General features: G+C 37.6%; 1 protein-coding gene across 1 annotated transcript; it reads left to right on the top strand.

Annotated features, from left to right (window-relative positions):
* The first annotated feature begins 415 nt into the window (after positions 1-415).
* LOC143036564 (phospholipid phosphatase 5) lies at positions 416-13,835 on the top strand. The gene is made up of 6 exons (XM_076204082.1): positions 416-771; positions 6,362-6,467; positions 8,560-8,707; positions 8,968-9,114; positions 11,673-11,840; positions 13,001-13,835. Exons 1-6 carry the CDS (start codon positions 692-694, stop codon positions 13,216-13,218), a joined length of 867 nt encoding a protein of 288 aa, XP_076060197.1. The 5' UTR covers positions 416-691; the 3' UTR covers positions 13,219-13,835.
* The last annotated feature ends 1,048 nt before the right edge of the window (positions 13,836-14,883 follow it).

Below are 14,883 nucleotides of genomic sequence, written 5' to 3'. Positions count from 1 at the left end.
CGCCGCGAGACGAGAAGCGTACAAGAGGGAGACCAAACATAAGGTGGAGACGAAATAGAGAAATTTGCAGGAGTGATGTGGCAGAGGTTGCGCAGTCGTGTGAGTCATGGATTGTTATGAAAGGGTTCTTTATTCAACAGTGGACTCAGAATGGATGATTGATTTGGCTAACAGTACATTTTTATATACTCTTTTACGTTTGCGAAGAAAAAATATTGTGCATTTGGAAAGGATAGAACAAAGAGGCTCATATGTATTTCAGGTGTTGCAGTAAGAGTTTCAACAAAATAAGGATTTACCAGAGTTGCTGGCATAATGCACAAAACTCAATTCATTAATAATTTAAAATTGTGGGACAAACACGACATAGACTTCACCTCCACACTACGTATACTATTTATCATTGGGATCAGTTTATGTGATACGTTATCAGTATCAGCGCAGTATCTTGCCCAGTAATATGCATACACAATATCTTGTATCAGTTGTCACAGTGTCTCGTTTTCTGTTTTAGTAATAAATCACTATGATAACACATCTCGATCTCGCCTCTACGTTGAAGCTTTCTCAAGTTAGTTTACAACTGGAGGGAGTCGGTCATCGTACGTGTTAGGTTGCAAAAATACCTGGATGTAGCCAATCGAAAGTGAACCAATGAATAGTGTCAATAGTTGACAGAAGGCGATTTAAAATGAACTTCAGGGCTGTAGAAATACAGGCCACATTCGTTCTAGAAATTATAACTCGGGCCTTCCTTTCAGTTGTGTTTCTGTAAGTATTATGGGGTCGCTCATTCTGGGGGTTGATGTGTTACTTGAGTGAAAACACCATTTAACATAATGATATAACAGTTACACAATGTACAATAACATTATGGACAAGTAATTGTATATTGGAGCCTAATAGAGGAACCTGATTCGATATGAACAAGTATTAATAAGTATTCCCACTAAGTACATGCTAACTCAGTTAAGCCATATCCATATGGAATGATTTATTTCAGCAGGGAGTGTAATATGATCTGACGTTTCTTTTTAAATTTAAAATGAACTTTGTCCATAATGTCCCCAGTTTTGTTTTAGTACATTTGTAATTCAGGATGGTCACCTGAATTAAGGGTTGTTTCAGTAAATGCAAGCAGACTTTTCATGTAATTGAAAGATTGTTTCTTCTATGGTTAGGTTACTAATAATAAGTTTATTTGGCAAAGAATCAATGTACATGAAGTGCAGATAATGAAAAGAATACTTTGTTCGAAATAACAATTACAATTGCCGAGGGTAACAGCTATTGATCAGTGTAAGTTTCATGTTAAATATCTATAATTGCGTGATTCTGGAATTTTACCTAGGTGTGCTAGTGTGGTTCATACTTATTTCGGGAGCGATTTCTCAGTTGGGTTGATATATGGGGCAACTTGGTGAAATAAATGTCCGATGTGCACCCAGGGCTTCTCTTAGCCGAGTGAAATTTTCTAGTGTTAGCTAGAACAAAAGCCTTAAGTATATAGAAACTAATATACTGGGAGCAAATAGGGTATAGTCACTAGTTCATGTATATTGTATTTATAGGTACAGTAATGCGTTGTTGAGCATAGGAAAACTCCTGCAAACCTTTTATCAATGAGCTTTTTTCATGGGCACTTCTGTATCTTCTTCCTCCCTCCCTCCCTTCTTTCACAATGCTACTTCCAGCTTATCAAGTTCTTTCTTGGAAAGTGTTTTTGTCTTTCAATTTAACAAGTGCTCTGCATTCACCACTTCCCATTCCAAGTTTAGACATTTTCCAAGTTTTGTAATTCTGCCATATTTTATCATTCCTCCTCATTCTCCAAACCAACAGATGAGTTCACATGTCATATAAGAAATTTCTTCCATATCCTATTCATGCACTTCTCAATCACTATTTTCATGCTGTAGCAAAACTCTTGATAGCCTGTAGGATATTATAGTTTTTCCAAGTCATAAGAGTGATGTTCCCTCATCAATGTCTGCTGCAGCAGTGGCTCAAACAGATATTGACTGAAGGTGGTAAACCTTGAACACTGTAAAATGCACCTTGATCCATGGATTAAATAAGTGCTTTAGTGTTAGGTGGTAAATAAACAACCTTTAAATCAGGATGAAAGTTATCTACATGAGGTGGATGTTTGGGTTCGTTTGTCCAAGAATAACAAAATCTTGAATGGGATACTGTTAAGCAGTATTTGTATGCATAGGGAATGAAACGGTTTAATAATCAGTCTTCAGACAGTTCTTAAGTCATCCATGTTTTAAGGTTTGAATGGTAGTAGACCATCGGTGTGTGCTTCTTGATGTTTTTGCCTGTTCATTGATTTTCTGAGTAATAAATCAGAAAGGTTTGAACTTAAAACCAGTAACATTCCTCCCAAGCAAAAGAAAAACAGTCTTTAAAGACTTTAAAACCTGACATTGTTTTTCCTTCTTTTTGGAGCTAGGTGCACTCAAATTTTCTTTTTCAATTCAGCCCAGTTTCATTCATTGGGTACTCCAACATCTTTCTGGAAGTAGTAGGCAGAAGGGAGAGTAGGTAGTTGTCAGTTCTCTGTGTCTGAAAATGTAAAAAATATGGTGGAAATTGATAGAGATCATGGGGCCAGTCTGTTGACTGGGTATCAGCCCCTGAGGGCTGTACTTCTTGATAGAGGTGATGGAGTTGACAGGTTTTGACAATGGGCAACTTTGCTGCCTATCTTACAGGACCACCATATGCAGGTACCTATCATTGGTCCCTCCTGTATACTATAATTAGGTAAACACACACAAGAATGCAAAGAAGAACTAATGGACAAAATATACAACATAAGTTGCTCACTCAGAGAAGGAAAAATACCAAAAGACTGGAAAAATGCCAACATTGTACCAATATGTAAAGGAGGAAACCAAGAAGAACCAAGTAATTACAGACCAGTCTCCCTCACAAGCACTGTAGCCAAAATTTGTGAAAAAGTTATCAAGAATAGATGGGTAAAGCACCTGGAAGAAAACAATATAACTAGACAATTTGGATTCAGACAGGGAAGATCATATACTACAAATTTAATCTGTTTCTACTCAAGACTAATAGATATAATACAAGAAAGGGATGGATGGGCTGATTGTGTTTTCCTAGACTTACAAAAAGCCTTTGACAAAGTACTGCACAAAAAATTATTTAAAAAAATTGGAAGACATAGGAGGGATACAAGGTAACCTACTAAACTGAATGGAGGATTTCCAGCATGGTAGAAAAATGAGAGTAGTACTCAGAGAAAAGTGTTCAGGTTGGGAGGAGGTGATTAGTGGAGTTCCACAGGGATCAGTATTGGCTCCAATAATTTTCACTATTTATGTAAATGGTGTGGATGAAGATGTGGAATGTTACATGAGCTTCTTTGCAAATGATGCTAAATTGTTGAGGAAAGTGAAAACTGAAATGGGTTGTGAATCTCTACTGAGATTTCCAAACCTAAACAAGGTTTGGAAATGGACTCAGAAGTGGGAAGTAGACAACATTAAGAAATGTAGCATAATGGAGTTTGGAAAAAGTAAAAAAAGAATATCAGGACAATATATAATTGGAACAAAGGAAGTGAAGAAAGTGGGATCTGAAAAAGACCTGGGAGTAATTATCTCAAATGACTTGTCCCCTGATAAACAAATAAACAAAATTGTCAGAGAATCCTATAACTTGCTAAGATCAATAAAAGTGGCTTTTACCTATTTAGATAAAGAAATAGTTAAAAGAAATATTAGTCACACTAATAAGGCATAGACTGGAGTATGCTGTAACACTGGTTACCCAGTACCAAAAAGAATACAGGTAAACGTCGACTTACGATGGCCGCGACTTACGATTGTTCGACTTTACGATGACGACGACGACGACGATATGATATATTTAACCCCTTCCATACGGTGCCGCACACGTAGGCGTCATGAGGAGCAAGTGGATTCGCGAGGCTGCCATATCGGCGTCTTGATTATATTTATTGTAGTCGCCCCTGTGTTTTTACATTCTCTCAAATGTGCACTGAATCCCATTCTCTGTGGTTTTCAAAATTCGCGGGTGAAAGAGAGAACGATCGATATAAGCGGTGACTATATTTTATGATGCGAGTATTATTACGACACGTCGTACGGCTGGCATTGGCTGCTGCCCGCGAGATTTAAGCCGTACTGAAAATACATATTATAGTGTTTGAATATGGTAAAAAGGATAGAAATAATTAAATAAACTACTGTACATGTTTGATAGGCTATATTCAGTATCTCTGGTGGTTAATATACAGGTAGGCTAGGTACAGTGACCACGGAACAGTGATACACAAATTGGGGATCGACTTACGATGAAATCGTCTTACGATGGATCTATCGAAACCTAATGCCATCGTAAGTCGACGTTTACCTGTATAAAGAAAATTGAAAGAATCCAGAGTGCAACCACAAAAATGGCCCCAGCATTTTCAAACTTGTCATATGAGGAGAGATTGGCTAAAATTGAATTTACCAACTTTGGAATAAAGAAGAGAGAGAGGTGACCTACTGACCATCTACAGAATCATGAAAGGCACGGAAGTCCTTGATAGGACTTACTAAATTGGGACAAGAGAAATACAAGAGGACATAGAAAAAAATCAAAAAGATAGTTATAGAAGAGATCCGGAAAAAAAAGTTATCCACACAGAGTGGTGCACACCTGGAACAAACTGGACAAAACAATAGTGTGTGCAAAAACCATACATCAATTTAAGAGCAAACTAGATACTGTGAGATATAAAGAATGGGCACCAAGAGCATAACTCCTTTCCCCATAAGATGCAACTAGGTAAAGATACAACAACATAAATACACACATACCTTGGATAACAAATGCTCCATTTATTGAGGAAATCTGTTGATGAACAAGTTTTGTAAACATTGTTTTTCACTGTTGATGAACAATACTTTGAGGTATGAACATATGGATATACAGCACTTGTATGCATAATTCCACCAGCTCTGTATAGTTTGGCACATTTGCTGTAATTGTTTCAGCTAACGTTTTGGTTTAAGAATGAAGCCATGGAACAGATTGTTATCCAAGGTTCCACTAATAAATATATGTATATGTAGGAAGTTTTTGGATGTACATATTCTAAGGGGAGAGAGAATTTTTTGGTGGAAGGTAAGTTGATAGTGGAGGATAGATGGAGAAAAAGGAAAAGGACAGAAGGTAGGGAGGTGCTTAAAGTAAACTGCTTAAATGAAAGAGAAAACGAGGAGTACAAGAAGAAACTGAGTGAGGAGTGAGAGGGAGTGAAGGATAGACTAGAACTAGGAGTGGAGAAGGAATGGGGATGGTTCAAGGAGGGAGTCACACTGTATGCAAAGATGGTGTGTGGAACAAGGAGGATGGGAGGAAATAGAAGAAAGGGTAGTGAGCAGTGGGATGAGGAAGCAAAGAAGGTTGTAGAAGAGAAGAACAAGCATTCACAGATTGGCTACAAAATAGGGCAAAAAATCATATGAGAGGTACAAAAATAAAGGAGGCAAAGGGGAGAGCAGATGTGAAATGGGGTTAGAGTATGACAGAAAATCTTGAAAGTAATAAAAAGATATTTTGGAAAGAAATTAAGAGGAGAAGTGGCAAATAAAGTAGAGAAGAAAAGGTAAAAGGTGTGGATGGAGAGAGAATAATGGAAGAGACAGTAATAAGAGGAAGATGGGCAGATTATTTTAGGGAGTTGCTACTTATGAAGTGGATAGGGATTGAAGGGTAGTTGCAGTGGGAAGCACTAAAAAAATGACAGTTATTAGTGAGGAAAATGGATGAGAAATAAGGAAAAATGAGGTGAAAGCAGTTGTTAAGATAATGAGAGCAGGTAAGGCACCTGGGTTGGTTGGGTCTGATGTAGAATGTCTAAAGATGGGAGGTACAGTGATGGTGGACTGGCTGGTAAGGTTATTTAATATTTGTTTAAAAGAGGGTGGAGTGCTGGAGGACTGGAGTTTCACTTTACAAGGGAAAAGGAGACAAGTGTGATTGTAGTAGTTTCGGAGGGATCAGTTTGTTAAGGTAGTTGGGAAGGCTTATGGGAGGGTTTTGATTGAGAGGAATAGAGGGAGTAATTGGTGAGGAACAGTGTGGGTTTAGGAAAGGTAGGGGTTGTGTGGATCAGATTTTTGTGGTAAGGCAGATATGTTAGAAAGCTTTAGGAAAAGGTAAGGATGTTTTTTTGGCCTTTATGGATTTGGAAAAGGCTTATGACAGGGTAGACAGGAAGGCACTGTGGGAGGTATTGCAGATATATGCAGTAGGATGAAAGCTGTTAAATCATATTGAGTAACAGCTGCCATTGATGCTTAACTTTTTTTTTCAGTGAACTTGAACAGACAACACCTTTTGTAAGAAAGATTCACCCAGATGAGCTGTGGTTGTACAAAAACCCACGTACACCTTCATATGTTCCGACAAACCTCTTGTGGGTAAGTAAAATGTTATTTGTTATGCAGAATTAGATGCCCTACAAATGACACAAAGCAAAACTTTAACCTCTTGAATACAATGATGCCTGTGTATGTATCATGACCCGCGGGTGGGGTATACAAGGATACCAGCATCGACTTCTTGATTATATTCATTTTGCAGTTGTTGCTGACCTCTTTACTCTGTGAATAGGCTTGATCATGTTTTCAGTGACATTATATTCAGGGTGAAAGAGAATAAGTATAACGGGAGTAATTTTATATTTTGTAATGCACATAATACGATGGATCGTTGTACGTCAGGCAACCTGACGTGGCGTGAATATTTTATTTGTATTTAAGAGGTTAAGAATAGTAGGATGCACAAGAACCACCTTAATAGTACATAAATGCATAGTAAGCAAATTTCTCCCCATGGAACAACTCATGAAAATGGTAGGCTTACATTTCTATGCAAGAGAATCTCAATCCCAGTCATCCATCTCCTTACCTAACACAAGCACAACCAAGTGAAAATAACAAAACAAAACAAAAGTGGCAGCATACTACTTAAGCATCTACAACAGCCAACCATCTCCACCATATAACAATCAGTCAATCAATCTGGTACCCCTGGTCTCTGTTGCAGAAGACGTGCAGCCTCCAATAAAGTGGCAACAGCTCCTGGGTGGGACTATAAGTCACTTAGAGAAGAGATATTTTGTTGTTGTCTGTGGATTGTTAGTATGGGGCATTAGTATAAGGTGTTCTATGTCTTCTGTGTGGGGACAGCATTTGGGGCAGTTTGAATCTGTAGCCAGGCCTTTTTTTTGTGTTGGTTCTATCCTAATGCTGGATGGTACCCTGAATGCAGGTGTGCTAGTATGTTTTATAACACATTCATATAGAAATGCATGGACACTCGGATCACAAAACAAACACTTAAAGACCAACTTCCAAACACTCTTAGACGTGACCCCTATGGAGAAATTCTTTCACAACAAGCAAAAACCATACTGGTATAGCTGCATTCAAGCCACCATCCAGTGGTCACTGAGGCAAATTACCTTACATGCAATCATCACACGGAAGACACCAAACTTCTCATCTTACATTATTCAACTCTAGCCTTACCCAGACAACAACACAATACAGTATCTCATTCTTGATTGACTTGTGGGGCAATCCAGTGGTTGTTGCTGCCTGTTATATGAGAGCTTTGTGTCTCCTGCAAGAGAGACTTGGGGCAACAGATTGATTGATAGTACCATACATAACAAGGCAGCTTCAGTCTTCTCATCCTTGTAATCCATTTCCTCCTTATCATTAAAAAAATTCACCCCACAGATATCTTGATCTAGATTATAAGATTTTTATTAGCTTATCTTTAAACCCCACATGATTTGTGTTGTACCTCAGTCCTGATTCTACTGAGAAATTTTTGGTAATTATTTTTTGTTGATGCCAATTTTTTTTTTCAGCTGTGTGGTACCGCTTTGTACCTGGGAATATTTGTTGTTTTATTGCTGTTGCCAGACAGTTGCAGTCAGTAGTATGATACCCCAGCTGTAGGGAAGGTGTTAATATCACAAGGCCTTTTAGAAATAGATTCTCCCTTTGAAGTCACAATAGAAGTGGTCTTTCCAGCCTGACTTTGTGCAGAATTGAATATACCCCAAACCTGTTTTGGTGAGTTGGTCATGTAATGAGGATTTTCCCTCTTACGTGCCCTCCCTCCTTCACCCAGAACCCTACTTATTCTACTCATCACAGTATTCTTATTGGGATATCAGCCACTTTTTTAACAAACTGATTCAATCTTTTAATTTTATTTGTTTTAAACATTAGTGATGTTGCTAGATTGTCTTGTCTTTTGAACCCCTCCTTACTCACTCTTCATCTCCCTCCTTCTTCATTTCTACCAATGGCAGAGGCTGCTATTTTGTTGTTTTAAGGTGCCCATTTCCTCTTGTTCTTGTGTTTGATGTTTATATTTTGGATTTGATCTATTGTTTTATCTATAGCAAGGTTTGTTTTTAAGTTGATGCAGGAGAGTCGGAATGTTTTGCTCGTTGAAAGTGTCCATAAGTTATTTCCTCTTCTTTTTTTTCAGCCTTTAGTTTTTATAGTACCCACTGCTGCACTACTACTCTACTATGTCATTCGAAGAGATAAAACAGATTTAACACAGGGAATTTTGTCTCTGTCATTGGCTCTTGGGCTCAATGGAGTTATAACCAACATTATCAAGATCATTGTGGGTAAGGAGATATTGGAATTCAGTAGTACTGCTGGTTGTTAGGTTTATGTGCATGATACTTAATCAACCTCATGGTGGAAGGTCATGTGTATGTACTTAAGTTTGTTTATATTTTGTTACTTAAATTCATACTGATGACATACTTGAGTAAGGTCATTAAGGATAAGCCTCGTTTCAGTGACAAAGTTTCATCACCGCCTGCCCTCACCATAGGCTTTGTATGAATTGATACATTTACCTCTGCTACTCATTTCTGTTTAGGGCGTCCTCGTCCAGATTTCTTCTTCCGTTGTTTTCCTGATGGCAAGGTGGAACTGGATGAGGTGAAAGACATTGCTGAGGCTTGCACAGGACAGATAGATGCCATTGAGGAAGGGCGAAAAAGCTTTCCTAGTGGGCATTCATCATGTAAGTATACAGTTATTAGAGGTATCTCGTGTACTCCATATTATAAATTGGATAAAGTACAAGTTTGTAGAAGTGAGGATTCAACTTTGGTAAATTGTGTATTTATATGTATTTCCTGATTCATAACACTAATGCACAACAACATACCCTTCAACAACAAAAAGAAGCTACACATCTCAAACAGACACCACAACAGAAGTAATCATAATCCAAACACCAAGAGAAAACAGCATACAATATCACGAACATTGATATACCACCCTTCATGAAAGCCCCCCAAAAGCCAACACTCCTCAATTCCAACCCCTCATTGTAGTAACAAACTACAAACTGGCAGGCGACATGATTGCACACCACCCAGTATGGGTACATACACCAAACAGCAGATCAGCTCCCATCTGTCACTCTTTTTCCCTTTATCTATATCTTGGGTCCTTGTGGATGAAGGGTCATCCTTGTCTCTTGCACACTGCCTGGGTCTGAAGCAATAGATCAAAACACAGCACTTTCACAGCAGGGATATATATAACAGATAAAAGAGCTTTTACTGTACATACATACACCAAAGGCTTTTTTCCCCCCTACAGGGGAGGTAGCCAGAAAACAAAAGCATAGAAACCACTTCCACCCATTCCATCTCCTACATTACCCACTCCCCTCTATCCTCTTCCCTCCCTCTTATCTTGGCACCTCCTGGATGATGAGTGATCTCTGCATTCTGTCCACTGCCCTGGGTCAGAAGCAGTGTCTCAAGACACAGCACATCCACAGCAAGGCCACTTCATTAATTCGGTGACCCATCCTCTCCGTCCCCTCATGCAGAAAAGGAGAAGATGGGGAGATGTCCCTTTGGGCTGCATCAATTTATTTCTCATACATACTCCCTCACCCCCCATCCCCCACCCACTCCCCCTCATGCATCATATATATATATATGTATGTATGTTTAAGATTAAGATATTGTTGTCTTCAGTCAAGTTGTTTGTCGTGATAAGGCTGGAGACTTGTATTTTTGTAGTGTGTGATAAGAGCCAATTTATCATGTGAGTTGGTACATGTAACATTACTTGAAATGATTTTTTGCAGAATATGTTTGTCTGTTTTGTATGCTGGTGTCATTTGATTTTTGTAATAAATTGTGAGTGTGGAAGATGTGTTGTTTTGTTCATGTTGTTTTATGGTGCAAGCAACCTCAAGGAATAATGGCTTCCCACAACATGGAATCATTATTCTCACATGTCCCAATTCTTCCCACAACGTGGAATCATTACTCTCTCATGTCCCAATTCTTCCCACAACGTGGAATCATTACTCTCACATGTCCCAATTCTTCCCACAACGTGGAATCATTGTTCTCATGTCCCAATTCTTCCCACAACGTGGAATCATTATTCTCACATGTCCCAATTCTTCCCTCAATTGAGATACAGTGGAGACTCAATACTTGAACTTAATTAGTTCCAAATGGCTGTTCGAGTATCAAAACATTCGACTACTAATACCTATAAATCAGGTAATTCGTTAGCAAAACCTTAAGTTTACAAAAAATTCAATGTAAATTTTTTTTATGATTTTGATTTGTACTTCCCGTAAGTGAAGGCTGGTGATAGATAATGTAGTTTACAAAAAATTCAATGTAATTTTTTTTATAATTTTGATTTGTACTTACTATAAGTGAAGGCTGGTGATGGGTAATGTAGAAGAGGAGGAGAGAAGGGTGTGGAGGGGGAGGGAGGTTATTTGTCGGAGGACGAGTCATCGTCCACAAAAACGTCTGGTAATTCGTCTCCTGGTGTGATTACTGTAAACCCTTTAGTGGAGGGCTGTGGCTCACTAACACTTCCACTCTCACTTTTATAACTCTCCTTTTATAACAAGAATCTATCTAATGTGATCTGCCTTTGCCTTTTTTTTTTAAATGTCTGAAATGGTTTCTAAATGAAAAACCAGACAGAATGCAGGAGAATAATGTTGTTCTCATGACAGTGGTGGGACAACTGGTGGCAGCGGGAAGGGAGAGGGCAGGAGCCTTTGTTTATAACCACATGTGTGGACATTCGAGTACCAGGTATTTTTTTCGAGTACCAAGTTGAACTTTTGTGTTTGAGTATTGAAAAGTTCGACTTCCAAGATGTTCAAGTATTGAGTCTTCACTGTAATCCTCAATAATGTGTACAGTCATCCTGAACTGCCTCCACCTAAATTCCCAGAAAACATTATGAAGAATCTGCTTCTTGCATGCACAACAGAAGCTCCATTTAGAAGCCCCACAGACCAGCTGTACCTGCAAGTGGAAGGTGTTGCAATGGGTTCACCCTTAAGGTGTACTTTTGCTAACTTCTACATGTGCAACCTAGAGAATATAGTATTAAAATATCTTGCCTTAAAACCCTTCACATATTGTAGATATGTCGACAACATTTTCATTGAAGTAAGGAGGAATCCCACCTGAGAAACTTAAATCTAGCCATGGAAACATCCTCTGTATTATATTTCACATATTCATGTAATGCATATTGATTTACTTATTTTATTATTTATTGTTTTATTCTTTTCAGTTTCTTTCTGTAGCCTGGGATTCATGTCTTTATGGTTATATGGCAAACTGGGAGTGTTTAGTCGTCGAAGAGGTGAGGGCTGGCGTTTTGTAGTTGGCTCCATCCCAATCATCACTGCCCTTATGGTTGCACTCTCCAGAACCTGTGACTACCATCATCATTGGCAAGGTAAAGGATAATTTCTATGTAAATTGTGTAGGTATGAATTTCTTTATGAAAGGAATTGGTAAACATTTCATTTTTCCATCATGCTAGCACAAAGGTTTCTAGATCTGTTCATATCCTACAGACTATTAAAAATGATTGAGTCCTATAAGTCACCAGTTTGTAAGTACATATATATATATATATATATATATATATATATATATACATATATATATATATATATATATATATATACAGTGAGTCCTCATTATACGGTACATATGCATTCCTGAAAACCTTACCGCAAATTGAAATTACTGTATACCAAACCCAAGTTTCGACTTAAGGCAGACGTACCTTCTCCCTGCTCTTTCCTCTTCAAAATATCTAATTTTACCTCCAAAACACGAGCGGATACCATATCTGTGAATTTTTCTTACCGTAAATAGAATTGAAGGTAGTAATTACCAAAAATACCGTAACTGTGAATTTACTGGATAAAGAATTACCATGTAAGAAGGACTCACTGTATGTATATGCCAAATGGGAAGGAGGGGTAACTGAGTCAAATGCACACAGCCACATCATAGCTAAGTAGATAGATACATGTTATTGTCTTGCACAGAAAACCATTAATCCCTTCTATCCCAGGTGTCAATTTTCCTTTTTGTCCTACCTGCCTCCAGGTTTTTTAGTTCATTTCCAGGATGCTCTCTTGGGAGTTAAAGGGTTAATGGAATTTTGCTTATAAAAATATCTTACTCTAAACCAACTAAATTGGACAGACTCCAATTGAGTCTTTGCACATTGGTAGGACCACAATCTCAAAGTAAGATTGGATTGTCAGGCCAATTAGTGTTATGACATCAATTACATAGTGACTAGTTAGTCTTGTGACATATGCATAAATTGGAGAGGGATTACTTGATTTTCTTGGGGTGCTGTGCAGTAGATTTCCACTTTGTGGAGAAGCAGTAGTAGATACAGGATAGATAAAGCAATATATGATTTGTACTTGGGAGGGGTGTGGAGTGTATTTAGGGATGAAATGGGTGGGAGTGTTTTTATGCCTTTCCCTTTTTGGCTACCTCCCTTGGAAGGGGGAAAAAGCCTTGGTATATGTATGTATGTACTTTACCAATCACTTGGTTATATTAAAATGACATCCTTTTCTTTTCCAGATGTGCTTGTAGGCTCCCTGATAGGATTAGTAGTGTCTTACCTATGTTACCGGCAGTACTACCCTCGTCTCACTTCACCGTACTCTCACATGCCATACTTGTCTTTACCGGGAGCTCAGGGTACCCCATTACATCTAAACCTCAATGGACAGGGTTTGGGTGGTCGATTACCAATTGATCCCGAGTCTCCCTTTGAGGAACAAGTTAAGTGGATTTAAGTAATTCAGTGCAAGAATAAAAGAACGTTCTTCATTCAGATGGTATTATTGGGTAGTAGAGCTGCAAGTATGTCAGGTTGTATCTTTTTAAGTAAGGTTTTATTTACAGGCACATTTTTAAGGCTTCACAGTAGGAATTACCGGAAAAAACTATGTATTTGCCGTTTGTATTTGTATACAAGTCTACTTTTTGTGTACGCATGGTTTTTGGTAAAAAAGATAATTGATTTATGATGTACCTTCTGCATAGGTTGATCTAAGTTTTTGAAGGGTTGAAGAGTCACCTAACAGGGCCCAACAGCTGAAGATTGTTTACCCCACCACATCACCAGATGACAGCCCCCCCCCCTCTCCTTGTCTACTGAAAAAACTATGATGCAGATGAAACCATCCCATTGAGCCATGTCATTCATTTACACTTTCACAGTCACCCTCCATAGACTCTCCTCTTTTCCACTCTCTTCCTTGTTCAACACACATTCCTTGTATTTACCTAGTTGTATTATACGGGAAGGGGAGCTATGCTCGTGGTGACCCGTCTTTGTACCTTGCAACATCTAGTTTGTTCTTAAATTCTTGTATGGGGTATATACACACTATTGTTTCGTTCAATTTGTTCCAGATATCTACCATTCTGTGTGGAAAACTTTGTGTGTGTATATATATATATATATATATATATATATATATATATATATGTATGTATATATATATATATATATATGTATGTATATATATATATATATACACACAGATATCTTCTGTAACTATCCAAAGACATTCCATCTATCTTGTTCTCAGCCTTATTCTCAAGTTCACTCCAATTCTATTTTCCACAGTCTCCACTAGTATTTCCTTGTTCATTCTTTCCATTTGCCAAATCACACCTTAGACATCAGCCCCCTTCCCACTCTTGCTCATTGAAACCCCACCTTCTCATTTTTCACTCTATCCAGTCTTGTAACACCTGTGATATTTCTCAAACATTTGATCTCAAAAGCATGCAGTTCCTTCCTTTCTGCCTCCCTTGTATGTATTCCAAGTCTGCTCTAGAGAAACAAATCGGGGTAGGAAAAAAAAAATTATGATTGATGATTCAAAATATACCATGTTTTATGGCATAGAAATCGTTTCAGAAAATCTGCGCATGAAAACAAAATATGATACATTTCCATTTAAGTATTTATCCAAGTCATTTGAAATAGAGTACTATTTTCATGTAACTTTTTAACAAAGATTCATTGAAAAAGTGAGTACAATATCATTTGAACATAAAAAAATCATAAACCCAATTTCCACTAATATAACTTCAGTAAAAAAAATTCACAAAAAAGTTCTATTATCAATTAGAGTATTAATAGCATACCATTGTGATATAATAGGATTTCAACTTAATATATGAAAAACAAATCTTGATCATTATGCTAAATAATGTTTTGATTTCATCTTGAATTTTATTTAAGTTTACATTGAAGTATATTATGTTTATATATATATATATATATATATATATATATATATATATATATATATGAGAAGAGAAACATGTAGACAGTAAGTACTTTCGTATATTACATCTTCAGACTAAATGACAGAGATACAGAGTTGTGTTTAAATGTATCGGGTAGCAACCATAGGGGGTGAGGGGGGGAGACAATACAATGT

Source organism: Oratosquilla oratoria, chromosome 20 (assembly GCF_046742065.1).
Source record: "Oratosquilla oratoria isolate Oo_2021 chromosome 20, ASM4674206v1, whole genome shotgun sequence".
Taxonomy (NCBI): Eukaryota; Metazoa; Arthropoda; class Malacostraca; order Stomatopoda; family Squillidae; genus Oratosquilla; species Oratosquilla oratoria.
The sequence above is the reverse complement of the archived record's forward strand: the minus strand, read 5'-3'. Positions and strand labels throughout refer to the sequence as shown.

What these genes read in the sequence shown, in the direction of transcription:
- LOC143036564 (XM_076204082.1), top strand. Translation starts at nt 692, where the DNA reads ATGAACTTCAGGGCTGTAGAAATACAGGCCACATTCGTTCTAGAAATT. An exon ending in TTCCGACAAACCTCTTGTGG is followed by an intron (nt 6,468 to 8,559) that starts GTAAGTAAAATG and finishes CTTTTTTTTCAG; the next exon opens with CCTTTAGTTTTTATAGTACC. An exon ending in CTACCATCATCATTGGCAAG is followed by an intron (nt 11,841 to 13,000) that starts GTAAAGGATAAT and finishes TTTCTTTTCCAG; the next exon opens with ATGTGCTTGTAGGCTCCCTG.